This window comes from Pocillopora damicornis, chromosome 3 (assembly GCF_964200805.1).
Source record: "Pocillopora damicornis chromosome 3, jaPocDami1.2, whole genome shotgun sequence".
NCBI lineage: Eukaryota > Metazoa > Cnidaria > Anthozoa > Scleractinia > Pocilloporidae > Pocillopora > Pocillopora damicornis.
This window is the reverse complement of record NC_142672.1, coordinates 28,456,208-28,471,208: the sequence shown is the minus strand read 5'-3', so window position 1 is coordinate 28,471,208 and position 15,001 is coordinate 28,456,208. Positions and strand designations below refer to the sequence as shown.

Sequence of the window (15,001 nt, the reverse complement as noted above, 5' to 3'; positions counted from 1 at the left end):
AATTGCTACGAGTGCAAGCGGATGGCAACATTTTTTTACTTAAGTTCAATAACTTCTTGAGCCTCTTGTTCAGTGTACTTTATTGAAGGGTTTTCCTTATTTAGATATATTTAGATTTTCACCGAGATTACGTATTTCTGGTCTCTTATGTGGCTAGAAAAGAGTTCAGTTTAGATGTGATCATAACAGAATAGACTTCAGTTCTTAGCCGAATGAATCGTAACTGGTGGAGTGTTGTCGCTGAGTAAGTTAAGTCTCTCTAATTGTTTAAAAATTTTTTCTGTTTTGTCTTTTTCTGTCTTTCAAAGACAACAAATTGCACTCGGCTTGTGCAAGTTGGCTCGCCTTCGAAAAATTTACTTAGGCTGATTTATCCCAGTTTCACTCGAAATCACGTTGTTATACCTTCACCTAACAGACGAAACCAGCAGCATGAAAGTCTCTTCTCCAAGCACAGAAAGTTCAAAGTTTAGAAGCCAGACCGGTCTATTTTACAGAACACTGATCTAGACATTTCGTTTGTGATAAAAGGTATGTAAACGTAAATAATTTCATTTTTAACATAGGGTGCATGCAAGCCCCTAACTAATTCTTAATGAGCCACTATGGTGTATATGATGTATGATGCATTCGTACGTTTTTTGCTTCTAAACAGCAAATTAGCATCTCCTTGAACATAGCTTTGGTCTCAAAGTATTCCTTGGCCGTTTTTGCCCTGTCTTTTAATCATAGTTTTCTTGTTGAACACGATTATCTGGTAAACCCTAAAAAAGTGTAATAAAATAATTTTTTCGTGCACAAGTTGCGTCCGCTTGTCATAAAATAATTATTCCATGTTTTAGTTGTGCTATATTTGCATTGGTTCTTGATGCCCTTTGGGAGTTTGGCTTGCGGCTTCGCCTTAAAGGGCATGTAAACCCAAAAATACATGTTTTTCTTATACTATGTAAAAAGTGGCGTAGAAAACGAATTTGAAATTAGTTTTGTCCAATTCGACTTATTTTAGGAGAAAATCGGCATTTTCAACTGAAATTCCATTTCCGGTAAAAACAATAGCGAGAAGTCGTGACGTAAGCGGTGGAACCAAAATATTGCGCAACACATATTCCCCAGTAGAACTGGTGTGGGAGTTCGTGTAAGTAGCGGTAGTTCGGAAGATGTTTTTTCAGAAGATAGCGACTCGAATGCCTTAAGCTTAGTACATGACAGCGCTGGGGAAAATCAAGAATCTTCAGGAGAGTCTGGGCCACGTCCTTAACAATATGAGCCGCGTAGGGTTCACCGAAGCGATCCGCACGAAGACAGTACAGAACATGTCGACAGCGATGCGACCGTCTCGGAAACTCAGACTGGTATTTAATTTACTTTGTGATTTATTTGTATTTAACATGAAAATGCAATAAAGCGAGGGTACAATCTAAAGGAATGCAACAGAATTTTTTAAACTTGAGCTTCTGAGAGTGTTTTATATAAAATTATCAAAGGTGCGAGTGTGGAACTTGTCAACCAATGCCGACAACTCATGAAAGTGTTTGTTGTACGGAAATCGGGCAATTGTGGCAAAATGGCCTGAAACCCAGATAAGTTGTATCACTGAGCATCCAGGTTTTCAGTCAATTTGCCTCGATTTCTGGGTGCTGGAGACGGCCAAGTACGCTTACAGGCAGCAGCAAAGCACAGATAATCACACCGGAAACGACTGAGCTAAATATTTTCTGTTTCATCTGTTTTGTTACATTTTGAGATCGATTTACTTGAGTTGTTTCTGCCATTGATTTAATAATACAGTACTAGAGCTAGTTGTTTTTCGCTTCTTTCCTGGCAGGAAATTTCGCTAAATTGCCTACAGATAGCTTGTTCGTTGGTGTTGGGGATATCTCGGCAAACACTTTAGGGTCGCTGTGCTATCTTGTGCGGTAAACAATATCCTTCATCTCAAAAGCATTTCCATCGATAAACAAGTTGTATCATGTACATTTCCTTGTGTGGCCTTCATAATTATCCAACCCTGTTTGTGTTTGCTTCGATTTGAAATATTGAAAAGATAGTTTTGCAAGCTGAAATCAGGATCTTTTAAGTTGTACTCAAAATGATGAATATTGTCCTTCTGACCTTTAAATGTATTTTCACTGCTGTGAAAACCGCGACACAAATTCTTCTGCTGTTTCTCTGCAGGGTTTCTCAAAGGAAGCACTAAGTGGGGCTGGCATGGATTTTCTTATAGAACATAAGGGTTGATTATGGGATCCTGTATAGAATTCTTTGTATAGAACCGACAAAATTCCAGATCACGTTATTACACACTGATATCAACGAATTCTCTTTCTTTGATACGTGTTTCGAATTCAGGCAAAGGTTCAGACATGTCAGTGTCTTTTACGGGCTCAGCGCTGGCTCCCGAACAACTGGCTTCCCCATAATCTTTCATTAGATGAGAAAAAAGATGTTTTTAGAGAACCAATAAAGCTATTGTTGTTTAATTAACGAAACGTTCTCATGTAAATCGATTTTGTACGTTCTCTGTTGACCTCTAACTTTTGAAGAGCTCAACTCCTTTCTCAGTTTGGTCAGCCACTTCCGAATCCTCGTCGTCTGCCGACTGTATGGGTTGTTTTTCGTCTTCCGAATAATTTGCTTCTGGTGAGGCCTGAATCGTCGGTACAGCACCAGGAAGAAAAATGACTGCTACAAACAACAGAACGTTCGAACGGCTCGACGAAATCGGCTATTTTCACTTGAACAAATTTCACAAATTGTCGCTTCATTTTGCGTCATTTCCAAATTTGCGTCATTTGGAAATATTTGCATTGTATGCCCAGTTTTGTTTGAATCAGTACAAAACTGGACGGCACAACGCTTCACCATTACGAAAAATTGATTATATTGAAGCAAACTGTAAGTAAAAAAATCATGACGAGACCAGCAAACAACGGCTGTAGAAAAGACTCCTTCGTGCCTCACGCGATTATAAAACGAGACTTTTAAGGGTCCACCCGTGACGTCACAGGAAAGATGGCGCCATTCAAGATGGCGAATGTTTCGAATTTGGAAGAGCTTTTACAAAGTGAAAATGGACTTTTGAGAATAAACGAATGGTACCTTTGGTGTACTTGATATATTTACTAAACATCTATGTGAAAAGAAAATGAACGTTTTTTGGGTTTACATGCCCTTTAACCAACTCTTCCGCTTCTGTCGTGCTCTCCCCAATTCCACTGCGCCTACATCCTTATCTTGAAATACGAACGCCGAGCATGAACCACTTGTCAAATATTTGATGATGTCGTCGCCGAAATGTCATTTTTTGTTTTAATAGCATTCCTTTTTATCCTCAGCGATGAAAATATCCCAAAGATTTTCAGCTTTTTTTTATTCTGAGCGTGAAACCTGAATAGGTAAAGTGATACTATTCAGTGATTATTCACTTAGTGTTTCCCTCCTGAATTAGATCATTTGGCGAGTTACAAGCAGGAACAGAAACTCAATGGCTAACAACACCAGCATCAGCACTTACCATCACAAAAGCAATGGGACCCAGTTCCCCCTCTCTACGTCCAAATGCATTCCGTGGTTTGCTGGATTCATCACTGAATGTCTGGCCATTATCATCCTCAATATCATCATAATTATATTTGTGAAGCAGCGTTAGCTACAGAGCAAGAGTACATACTTGATCATTCATCCATCGATAGTTGATCTCTTGGTCGGGGCTGTCTCAGGACCTCTGAGTATACCCCTGATGGGAAGCCTCTGTAATCTATGGAATAATGATCGCATGATAGCATTAAGGCAGGTCCCGTCTCTCGTAAATCTCACTGCCATTTCATTAGAGCGGGTGCACGCAGCATTTCGTCCTTTCAAGCGTAGATTCATTAAAAAATGGGTTTATGGGGTTATAATAATGTGATTTGATTAATAACCGCGAGCACTCTTCTGGCCAGAGCTAAATTAATCAATAATATCCGTGCCGGGATCATGATGTATTTTTCAATTTTTGCCTTTCTTCTTTTCGTAATTTCTCTTCCTTACATTTTTATTTTTATCAAAGTGCTCTTCAGTCGTCATCCCAACATAATAGCGCTATGGGTGTTAGGGAAAGAAAATTAAAGATTACATTATTCATTATTACTCTCTCATCTTTAATAAATTGGTTTCCATCGTTGATACACCTGAGTATTTCGATTTTCAACCCTCGCGTATCCAAAATCCTTTTCCAAGAGAACATATCAAAACGCAATGATGATATTTTTATTCGCAAACTCGCTGACAAATTCTACAATCTACGCTGGCTCAAATGCAGTGGATTTACCACTGCACAATCTTTAATCCACTGATCTTTCGTTTATGAATATGTAACTTCTCCATACAATATCAAGCCAGTATGTAAGAACAGTCGTCATACTTATCAATTAGAAATTGTTATCTTGATGTGAAATCGAATTCATTATTTACAATTTACTATTTACAAGTATAATTTAGCGGCCAGAAAGAGTAGAATTACAAAATATAACTCCAAGGTTAAAGGTTTAACCATGGAAGCGGGAAGGGAAGGCGTGGTTTACTTATTTTCAAAGTTAGTTTTAACACAATGTAAAGTAAATTCAAATTAAAGAAACTCGAAGATTTCTTATTGTAAGGTTCTGTGGGATATCATTACATATTGTGTCCTACAGTGCTATGTCGCATGTTCATACTTTTGTAATGGTTCTGCGTAGAATAAAACAGTGTCGCTTTCCTCACAAGAATACAAAATTGGAAATAAAATCTTCTGAAGGTTTACCTCGAAAGAAACTTGAGTCATTTGACTCTTAACCTTCGAAATATTTTTCCGTCCGGCCCTACGACTCAGCAATAAGTACCTTATTATATAAACAGTAGAAGATAAATATTTCGAAAGTTTTATTGAACCTAAGTAGGACATAATTGCATAGAAAAGAAGGGCAACCACTGGGGAACGACCTGGAAGATTCTACAGTAAAAACGTTTGTTTCGCCTTCGTATCAGAACAAGAAACTCATAATTCATCGAGAAGTCTAATCCGCGTTTTTTGAGAACGCAAAAGAGCCGTTTGAGTGGCTCTCTCCGGACCGGATCAAGTCAACCTGTTTGGCCCTACACATGTCAGCTTTCACAAACAATTTCGCTAGGAGCCTCTCGTGCTCTCCAAACTTCCCGCGTGCACCCATACTCGCTAACCTTGAACCAATATTTTTATTTTAGTTAAGATAACCTCCTGAGCCCGACATCACCACGCTGTATACTAATCAATTATTCCACGAGCGTGAGTTGGATATGAGATAATGGCTATAATCATTTCATATCCAACAAGCGCGAGTAGAGTAATTGTTTTATTTAAAACACCTCAAAATATAGATTACTCTACCAAATTCATTTTGTAAGAACAAACATAATGTTACAATGTACAAAATCACTTCCGATTGACTCGTCTTCATGCGCGCGCATGGTATAATAGCTTATAGCCCATGATGGCTAAACTAATGAAAACTCTTGAATTGCATTATCCAATGATCCAGTTTTAAATAATATGCAAAAGCCATATTTACTTTACAACCAATGGAAGTAATGGAACAGGTTTGTTATAGTGGTAAAATGGGATAAAAAAAGATGTGGAAAGTAACCTTTCTTCTTGGGAAAAGGGGTGAATTTTTTTTAAAAGAGGAGCTAGTCTTATTGCAGTGAAGGGAGTTAGTTTGAAAACTTTGTTGTCAGTCTTCTATTGCTTTACTTTCATCCCCAGCGCGCCGTCAATATTGCTTGGCGGATTGCATTTCCTATTGGAAGAACGATAGCGGTGACATTGATGGCCAACTCGCTCATAGATCCCATAATCTACGCCATACGGATTCCAGAACGAAGACAACGTATAATGCAAATCATCTTTCGCCGGACTCCAAACTGTTGAAAGCCGGGTGATTTACTTTTACCTTTGCTCTAGTCCAATTTCCATTTCCAACCCCTTACGTTACAACAGACGCCAAAAATGTCCGGAAAATGCAAGTTAGCTGTAAGAGACCTTTGCAAAGGATTTTTTTTCCGTAGAATGAGATTGAATTGATCAAAGATGTGAGCAATGACCAAAGACACTCACAAATATATCTCTTGCTTCTGCCAAATTAATCAACTATTTAAAGAAGGTTAAAATATGTCCCAACTGCCAAGTAATAAAGTCCTAGTCTTTGTTTCTAGTTATTCATTGGTCAGTTCTACTCTGTTGTACCTGCTGTACGACTTGAATTCTAAGACTTTCACTCGGTGGAGCAAGGGAGAAAACTGATGAATTTTGAACAAATGATCCGCTCTGAGACCAAACGATAAACTTCCTGCGACTTTCATGACATAACGAACTTACCCAACTCATTGAATAGTAACGAAAATGACACAGAGTGAGTATACATATTACAGCAAATTTGTGATCTGAATACGCGTCATTTATACCTGCCCTTTGTTTTTACTTGTGTTGTAAGTGAAAAAAGTATGACCTCAGTTTTGTGGGAATCTTTAAAAGTTCAAAAAAACTTTTTTGCAATCAATAGTACATATAACTCACTCGAACCACTGACGTCACGAGCTTAAGCATTTCAATAACGCAGTATGATGATACATACCGGTTGATGAAAACAAATCTCTGATTTACCTACGTAAGCGTCATTTATACCCGCCCTTTGCTACTGCTTATCTTATAAATGATGTAACTATGACGTCCGTCATGTGGATACCTTTAGAAAGATCAACAAAAATATATTATAAAATTATAAAATTTATTAACATTAATTAATTAATATTAAATAAAATTAATTTATTAATATTAAAATATATTATAAAATTAAAAATATTAAAATTATATTATAAATGATGTAACTATGACCTCCGTTATGTGGATACCTTTAGAAGGATCAACAAAAATATATTAAAAATTATAAAATTTATTAATATTAATTAATTAATATTAAATAAAGTTAATTTATTAATATTAAAATATATTATAAAATTATAAAATATTAAACATGAGAGGACGGATGTGGCTTTTACTGCAAGTATCATCTCCCGCAGCGTTATTTCCCCGGGTCTGTTGGGAATGTGTGAAAGCATGTCAAACTGTAGGAGATCAACTTATCATCGCTAGTTATTGGGGTCCTGGTTAGTGTTGTAATGCGACTCCATAACCTTTCAAACTATAGAGATCAATGTGTCATCGCTCATGAATGGAGTCCTGGTTAATGTTATCAATGTCGTAATATGATTCTTTAATCTTAATAAAAGACTCCATTCTTTTGCCTGTTGTCCTGTTGTCTTAACCGGCTTTCGACCACGAGTTGTTTGTTAGTGGTAGGATGGCATGTTCTTTCTACGACATATTTGTGGGTATGCAGCTATCCCGTATGATGAATAACTAAAAGCGCTTTCCAGTAGCCTTTTGGTAAACGGCTTTCTCCCAGATCTTGACGGTCAATTGATTTCGTGGGCGTATCGAAATATCGAGCCAGACACCCTTAACGCATGCGTACTTGTCTTCAATTATTCTGTCAAAAATACTATTTACATTTCGGGCATGTCTAATCAGCACGACTTATTTAGTATGCGAGGAACTGTGAGAAATGTTAACTTGTAGAGGTGAGTCAGTGGAGTTATGGTTATCCTACCACCTTTAGATTTTTAGCGCGAACATAGCTTACATACACGGATACACAGGATAGGATACGAGATGAGAGATGAATATACAAAAATGTTTCAGGGATGAGGCCTTCTATGCCACTTGGCGCGAAGAAGTTATGTGAAGGTGAAGTTGCTACAATGAAACTTAATAATTGAAAGAAAATGTTAACTAACATACCTTGGTTTTTCAATCATTAATTTTAAGAGAAGGCTTTGGCTTTGGCTTGTGAAAATGCTTGTAAATAGATCTTAAATTTTAGAAAAAGGGAAAAGTCTCTGCTTAAACTCAAAGCCTAAATGCTGACTCCTAGGTTCAAGCTGGCAGTGTCCTAATACAAAGTTTTTTGAGCCACAGCATCCTTGTTTTATTCCTAAGTTAATTTTTGGCCTTTGCCAGTGGACTGCAAGAGTTATTGTTACAATAGCAAACAGAAACTGGCAAAAAGATGAGTCATCTTGGCAGTCCTGCTGATAAAAGATGTGACATCTTCACAACAGGAATACTGATTTGCTAAAGTAACAATGGAAACAGAATGTTATCTTGCATATGCCTAATTCTTCTATTCTTGATTATTTTCTTCTTCTTCCTTTCTTTCTCAATATTTCAACTACAAGAAGGCTTAGGCTCAAATAATTTATTATACCATTTTTGCCTACATTTATGTTATTCTAGATCTCACAATGAACACTAATGTAATAGGGAACACAGTTGTGTGGCAGATGATAATGATCAAATGAATAAGTCTACTGAATTCATTTAAAAGTACTATGTTTACACACTAGATGGATGGTACCATTGACACGGATAAGTCTCAAAACAGGTCAAAGCCTATCATTTGGTCACATAGAAACACACCCAAACTACTGTGTCACGCAACAGGTCTGTTAGTAAGGGCTATTCTTCAGGGTTCTGATATTCAAAATTACACCAAAGTTAAGATAGTGTGCACTTATTTCTAAGAACTCAGAAAACAACACACCAGAACAGATGGGTTCTTAAGGCAACCCACCCAGTTTTAACTTTGTTTATTTACTTTTAGATATGCAAACAAGTTATACTAGGTTTTACTTCCAACTGGTCAAGAAATTGGCATTGAGACTTTGTAGCTAATGTCTAACAATGGAAAGCCAATAATGATGATAATTAGTTATTATTACAGAAAACTATACCATAAAATTTGAAACTGAGTTACTGAAAACAACTCATACTTCATAATATGGGATTAACACAAACATGCTGGTACACATTTTGCAATTTATTTTCCAATTGTATACCTGGCCATCCATCCAACATTGTGGCCTTTTTGTGCTGCTGGAACTCTTTTTGTGATAAATTTTTTTTGTTTTTAATTTACTGTGGTGTGACTTTCCCTAATCCCGCTGCTAACTGTGGAAGAGGGCAGACTAATACAGAGGGTTTCCACCAGCAGCCTACATGCAGTTTTCTTTTTGTTTCCAACCAAAATTGATCATCTCAAGGTGATGTTTGTCTCTGTTGACAGGAATCAGCAAACTAGCAAAAATGTGTCATTTTGGCTGATCCAGAATTATCCATAGCCATTAGTTGCCCCCAAGCAATGGGAGGTGATGGAAATTCTATGGGCTAGGGATCTAAAAAAGGCTGCCAAATGGTGCAAAGAAAAGTATTGAGGCTAAATTACATGCCTAATATGATTTTCATGTTTTCACATGTGGATAATTATTAGCAAGTATTTCCTCTGACGAAAACATTGCTAGAGTTAAACACTTGCTAAATTTTTGCATCTGTAATTTAACACAATAGCTACCACTGTCACCAAGAAACAAATATCTTTTAACTGAATTTCAACTCTGGTTGACTTTATTTTTTAAAAATGTGTATATATTTAAGTAAGTTAGTTACTTACTTATTCATTTAGTTATTTATTTATTCAAGTCTTTTTGTTTTGATTGTTCTGAATGTTATTGCTATGAGAACAACTAGGAGAAGCCTATCTTAGACAAAACCTTTTCATATATTTTCCTTGATCAGAGCTATAAAGTCAGTGAAGAAAATTGTGGATGTATTTTCTTCCCCTTTGAACTCCATCACTAGAGATATAGGCTCTCTTTCAAGCTGGATTCCTATTATTGCAGGAATGTTTTTGTGTGTGAGAGTCTGCATGATTTGTGCCTCCTTTACCATCTCTTTAGTGCTTTGCATCAGACATTGTTTTTCTACCACAAGAACGTTTAATCTTGTGAAAGATTTTAAAATGCACTGGCCATATGAACCCTGTCCTAGTATTAATTCCTTTTCACTGATTGGTTGAAGCTCAGATGGATCAATTAAATTAACAGTGGCAAATTTGCTACTGGGTGGTCCTGATTTTGTATTCATGTCTCTAATCTGGAATAAAGTAATATTTTATTTTATAAACAGAGGAAAAGTGAAGCTGGTCAGCTTAATAAGATTCACATGCTAGATTGTGTAATAAGTGGTAATAGGACTGAGTAGTCTTTGGTCTGTAATCATATGAGTGATAACAAAATCAGACGACTGCATAGTGGGAGTACAATTTGTTTATCACAAGTGTGATTACAGACCGAAACAAATGACACAAAGTCCTTTTGCCAATTAATCATAAAAATTTCAATTTCCAAATTAAAAAGAATACTTAAATATTGTCATTGCTCAAGGGAAACCAATTCTCCATTTTGAAGAAAGCCCCAATTTAGGAATCTGTACACTGTTTCTATGGTGATTGAAACCAAGGTTGTGATTGATTGATTTAAACTACAACTTTGAATGTGATTGGTTGACTTAAACTACAACTTTGAATGTATTTGGCTTATTGAACTGTCCAACAACAACTTGGCAAGTGAATTAGTGGAAAATAGGAGTTTTTAAAACTAATCACAATCGAGGAAATTGTAATTCCTATGTTAATAGATTTATTGGTAAACTTTATCCCTTTCATATAATAAACTGCGGCTCATTTGCCTTCTTTAAGTCTCTCCTTGTATCCTAAACAACCCCAAGTATTTTATGTATTCATTTTAGACTTAACTCTAACACTGTTGATAGAGATACACAGAGGGTAGGCATGGTTGCCAAAAACAGAACTTTCCAAAATTCCCTGACTATTAAGGTACTGACCTATCCATGATAAAAATAAAATTTCCCTAATGAAATGGATACAAAATGTCCAGTCTCCTCTTCTTCATTAAAACATTGCTGAGATCATCTGAAATATTTCTTCCAGCATGGTATGAAACTCAGTGGTGTAAAAACTTTAATTTCCCTGACTTTTCCCTGACCTTGAAATTTCTATCCCTGGTCATTTTTTGATCTGTGGTAACCTTGGTAGGGCAAGATCAACACTACATAGCAAGATGGAAGGGAAAATGCTCAAAGCTCAATGACTGTCCTTTTCAGACGAAAGTTTTGCCTGTCTGCTTGGCAAACAGAAATGAATGAATCCCCGCTAAATCATTTCAGAATGTGGCAATTTCAAATGGGGATTCCTTGCCTTATTTTCCGAAGATGATTGTAGTTTTTTTTCATTTCATCATGAAAAGGAGACGAATTTTGAGGGCTACACTCTCCCCTCCCCCTATGAGTTGATGTTGAAGTCAACCCCAGGACGTTTTGTACAATGCAAGACAATGCTAGTTTGATTACGTTCAGCTTCAGTTCGGTGATATCGTTTTTTGTAACCAACTGCTCATTTTCTGATACCTATTTTATTCTATTTTGACGCTAACCGAGTACCTACCTTGGTTTTGTCCAGGGCCCTTTTTATTCTGTTCGACTAATGCTTTCCATTTGCCATGATACATTCGCGTCAATCCCTTAGCGCGAGAATATGCATCTCTTTCCTTTTGTGTTCTCATTTCTCTGTTCGCCCTTTCCCTAGCTGTCCTTGACAATCGTTTACGTTTCCTCCTTTGATTTCGCATCCTGCGTTTTTCTTCGATTGTATTTTCCCGAGATCGTCGTGGCATGATTACTTTGCCAAGCACGCGCCAAGCGCGCGCTTTTTTGTTGGCGATCGCCTTCGGTACTCGATTCCCTGTGCCTGAGTTTGTGCCCGCGTTACAAAATGAATGAGAAGAGGGAGAGGCTCGTCAATTGGAAATCAAACTCGCTAATTGAAATTCCGCCTCTAAGAGATTAAAAGAAGGAACGCGTAGAGTGACTCTTAAATGAGTTCAATGGCGCGCGTAAAGATTGTCACGTTTTGTTGGAATTAGATGAGGAAAAGAATACATCGTATCAATGGTTCGATGTCCAGGACTGTCAATTCTTCGAATGTAGAATTAGAGTACAAGAAACGTAAATTTTTGGAAGGAAAAGTTCGCTATTTCAAGATATTAATAAAGGTGTCGCTTTAGGCGACGCCAGTAAGGAACTTTGCACGCCACCGACTTTATTTGCATACGCAGTTACATCGGGTTTGCCGTAATACAATGATCAGAATTCATGGAAAAAGAGTTTTGACGGTTTTAGCTTTTGTGATGGCAATTTTTGTATCTTTCCAGCTAGGTCTTATATGGAGTACTCGTTCCTCCTTTTTTGACATTGTTCGTGAACAACTAGATGTCGAAAGCCATGTGCAGCGGTTGCAATTACGAGAACTGAAAATTAATCGCACGACAACTTCTACTTCGCAAGTTAATTACAAATCATTTCTTATAACCAGGAGATCTTGTATGCAACATTTCGATCTTCTTATGATTATCTCATCCGCTCCAGGTAATTTCGAAAGAAGGAATAACATTCGTAAGACATGGGCATTCGAAAGATCCGCAAAACCAAGATGGACGTCAGTTTTTCTGGTCGCCCAAACACGGAATGAAACAGTTTCGAACGGGTTGCTTGACGAAGATGAAGCTCTTAAGGACCTTGTACAAGCTAGCTATTATGACCACTACTGGAATCAAACCCGAAAGATACAAATGGGCTTCGAGTGGGCAATAACGTATTGCAATTTTTCGTTTCTTTTGAAATTGGATGACGAAGTTTTCGTGCACGTTCCAAGAGTTCTCTCCTTCTTAAGCGCACTCACCACGCCGAAGAAGATGCTTTATGCTGGCTGTCATTATGCAAACATGGGCCCTCATAGGAAAGGCAAATGGATGGTAACTTACGAGGAGTATAACGAGACAAGATATCCAGACTTTTGCCCCGGTTTTGGATACATTTTATCTCACGATGTTGTGCGCGCATTTGTTGACACTTTCTCTTCTTTGCCGTTCTTCAGACTGGACGATGTTTACGTTGGCATGCTGGCGAGTAAGAACGGAATTAGTATCACAAACAATGTGGGCTTTGAAGTATGGCATCCACCCCAGTATGTATGTGTTCCAACAAAGAATACTTTAGTCAGGCATGATGTAGAGAAAGAGTGCCAAATGAAAATGTTTAACTTAGCCATTTTCCCTCAATAGTTCGATGGGGTGGTTAGTACATACGTATATTTAGATAAATTCTTCAGGGAGTGATGTTTCCCTATTCAATATCCGTTGTTCATTTGAGTGCAGCTATTTAAAGCTATATTTGTTTTGAATGTGCGTAGCTCGAAGAGTCAGAATCAGGGCATTGGATGCTACACTATTCACCGACAATTAGGCTGGATGTCAGAGCAAGTTGTATATCTGTCACAATAAGCCGCAGATATCAAGAAACGACTATCGCAGTTTATTTTATGGGGAATATTATTGAATTTTATTGCTTTCTCATCTTGTAAAAATTGATTGCAACTTGAAATAGATTTATTTTTCCTTGAAAATTCACAAAAAGTAACTGTAAAGAGGCTTGTTGGATGAATTAGCAAAGTTTGTATTACACTGCATTGATATGCTTTAATAGTGTTTGGGAATGAGTTGCTCTTAGAGGCTAAAGCTATCAAAATGTGATGTAAGATCTAGCTCTTACCGACTTGAGAGCAATCAAAACTTTATATTCTTTCATCCAGACACATGCAGGGTGAAGAAGCAAGAGACACGGAACAATTTATTTCAGAAACAATTTAGTTCAGAAATCAACTCTTCTAGCGGGTTTTTTAAGCAATCTTAAAACATTGACTCATGCATGTAACCAAAGATTACTCAACGGAACTATTCCGTTTTAGTGTAGAATAGAAACTGTCACACGGCTACAGGGGTCAAATAATCTCTAGGCTTTCAATTTTACTTTTATCTATTAAAATAGAGTTCTCATCATTATGCTCAGTAATCGGCTGTCTAAAACCCTGCTTTTGATGTAAAAATATGATGGTTATAGTATTTATGTTGTTACATATTGTCAGTTTAGAATTCATAAACTCATATTAATTCAATTCAAGTCAATTCAGTTGATACTGTTAAAGCAGGACAAGCGGAAATTAAACGTAGGGAAAACAAGCAGGGAGAAAATATGGAACACACTGAAGCCCTAATTCCGTTTGAACAGTCGATCCGTAAAATCATCTGTTAGTAAATTCAAAGCACACAAAATCCACCAGATCTGCTATCGTCAAAGAAGAGCGTCTTTCTCTTGCTCCTCTTGAAGTACAGACGGGCCAAGTCGGTCTAAACAGCGACAACAGAGGTTATGCCGGCAGAAAACACGCAGTACTCTTGCCACAGAACCGATTTTAAGAGCGTAAACAGCAGAGAAAAAAACATTCCAGCAGCGGGAGGTAGTTCTAATTCACCGAGATCTATTCCGTCTAAACAACCTTAACGAAACAAGTATGACCTCGAGCGTTGCCTAAAAAGATTCGAATTACTGCAACACACCATAAACATCACATAAGAGTGTGACAGACATCGAGCCTTTCTGTTTTGAAAATTCTAAACCAAAATAACGTAGAGGAAAAATTAATGAGAAGGGAGATGCTCATCAATTGAAAATTAAACTCACTAATCGAAATTCCGCCCTTAAGAGATTAAGGAAACACATTAAAAGAATGAATGCGTTCAGTGACCCTTAAACAACAGGAAGAAAAGAAGAAATTAGAAGATCCTCGCAGCTAAGAACACTACTGAAACTAGTAGTTGTAAGTAGGACCTGAAAAAAATTTCAGGCCCGTACGGGATTTGAACCCATGACCTCAGCGATACCGGTGCAGCGCTCTACCAATTGAGCTAACAAGCCAACTGGGAGCTGATCAATGAATTGGGTACAAATAAACATCCGAGTGAAAGAAGATTTTAGATATATGAAAAATTCACATATTTGCACTGCGGTGGAAAGATAAAATTAGAAGATCCTCGCAGCTAAGAACACTACTGAAACTAGTAGTTGTAAGTAGGACCTGAAAAAAATTTCAGGCCCGTACGGGATTTGAACCCGCTGCACCGGTATCGCAGAGGTCATGTT

At 37.3% G+C, this 15,001-nt stretch overlaps 1 protein-coding gene and 1 long non-coding RNA gene across 2 annotated transcripts; both read left to right on the top strand.

Annotated features, from left to right (window-relative positions):
• Positions 1 to 898: 898 nt before the first annotated feature.
• LOC149049201 (uncharacterized) lies at positions 899 to 2,489 on the top strand. The gene is made up of 3 exons (XR_016185279.1): positions 899 to 1,352; positions 1,485 to 1,916; positions 2,176 to 2,489. It is a non-coding gene; the product is annotated as an uncharacterized LOC149049201 (long non-coding RNA).
• A 9,532-nt stretch (positions 2,490 to 12,021) lies between these two features.
• LOC149049200 (beta-1,3-galactosyltransferase 1-like) lies at positions 12,022 to 13,156 on the top strand. The gene has a single exon (XM_089201806.1). It carries the CDS (start codon positions 12,106 to 12,108, stop codon positions 13,084 to 13,086), a length of 981 nt encoding a protein of 326 aa, XP_089057932.1. The 5' UTR covers positions 12,022 to 12,105; the 3' UTR covers positions 13,087 to 13,156.
• The last annotated feature ends 1,845 nt before the right edge of the window (positions 13,157 to 15,001 follow it).

What these genes read in the sequence shown, in the direction of transcription:
- LOC149049200 (XM_089201806.1), top strand. Translation starts at nt 12,106, where the DNA reads ATGATCAGAATTCATGGAAAAAGAGTTTTGACGGTTTTAGCTTTTGTG.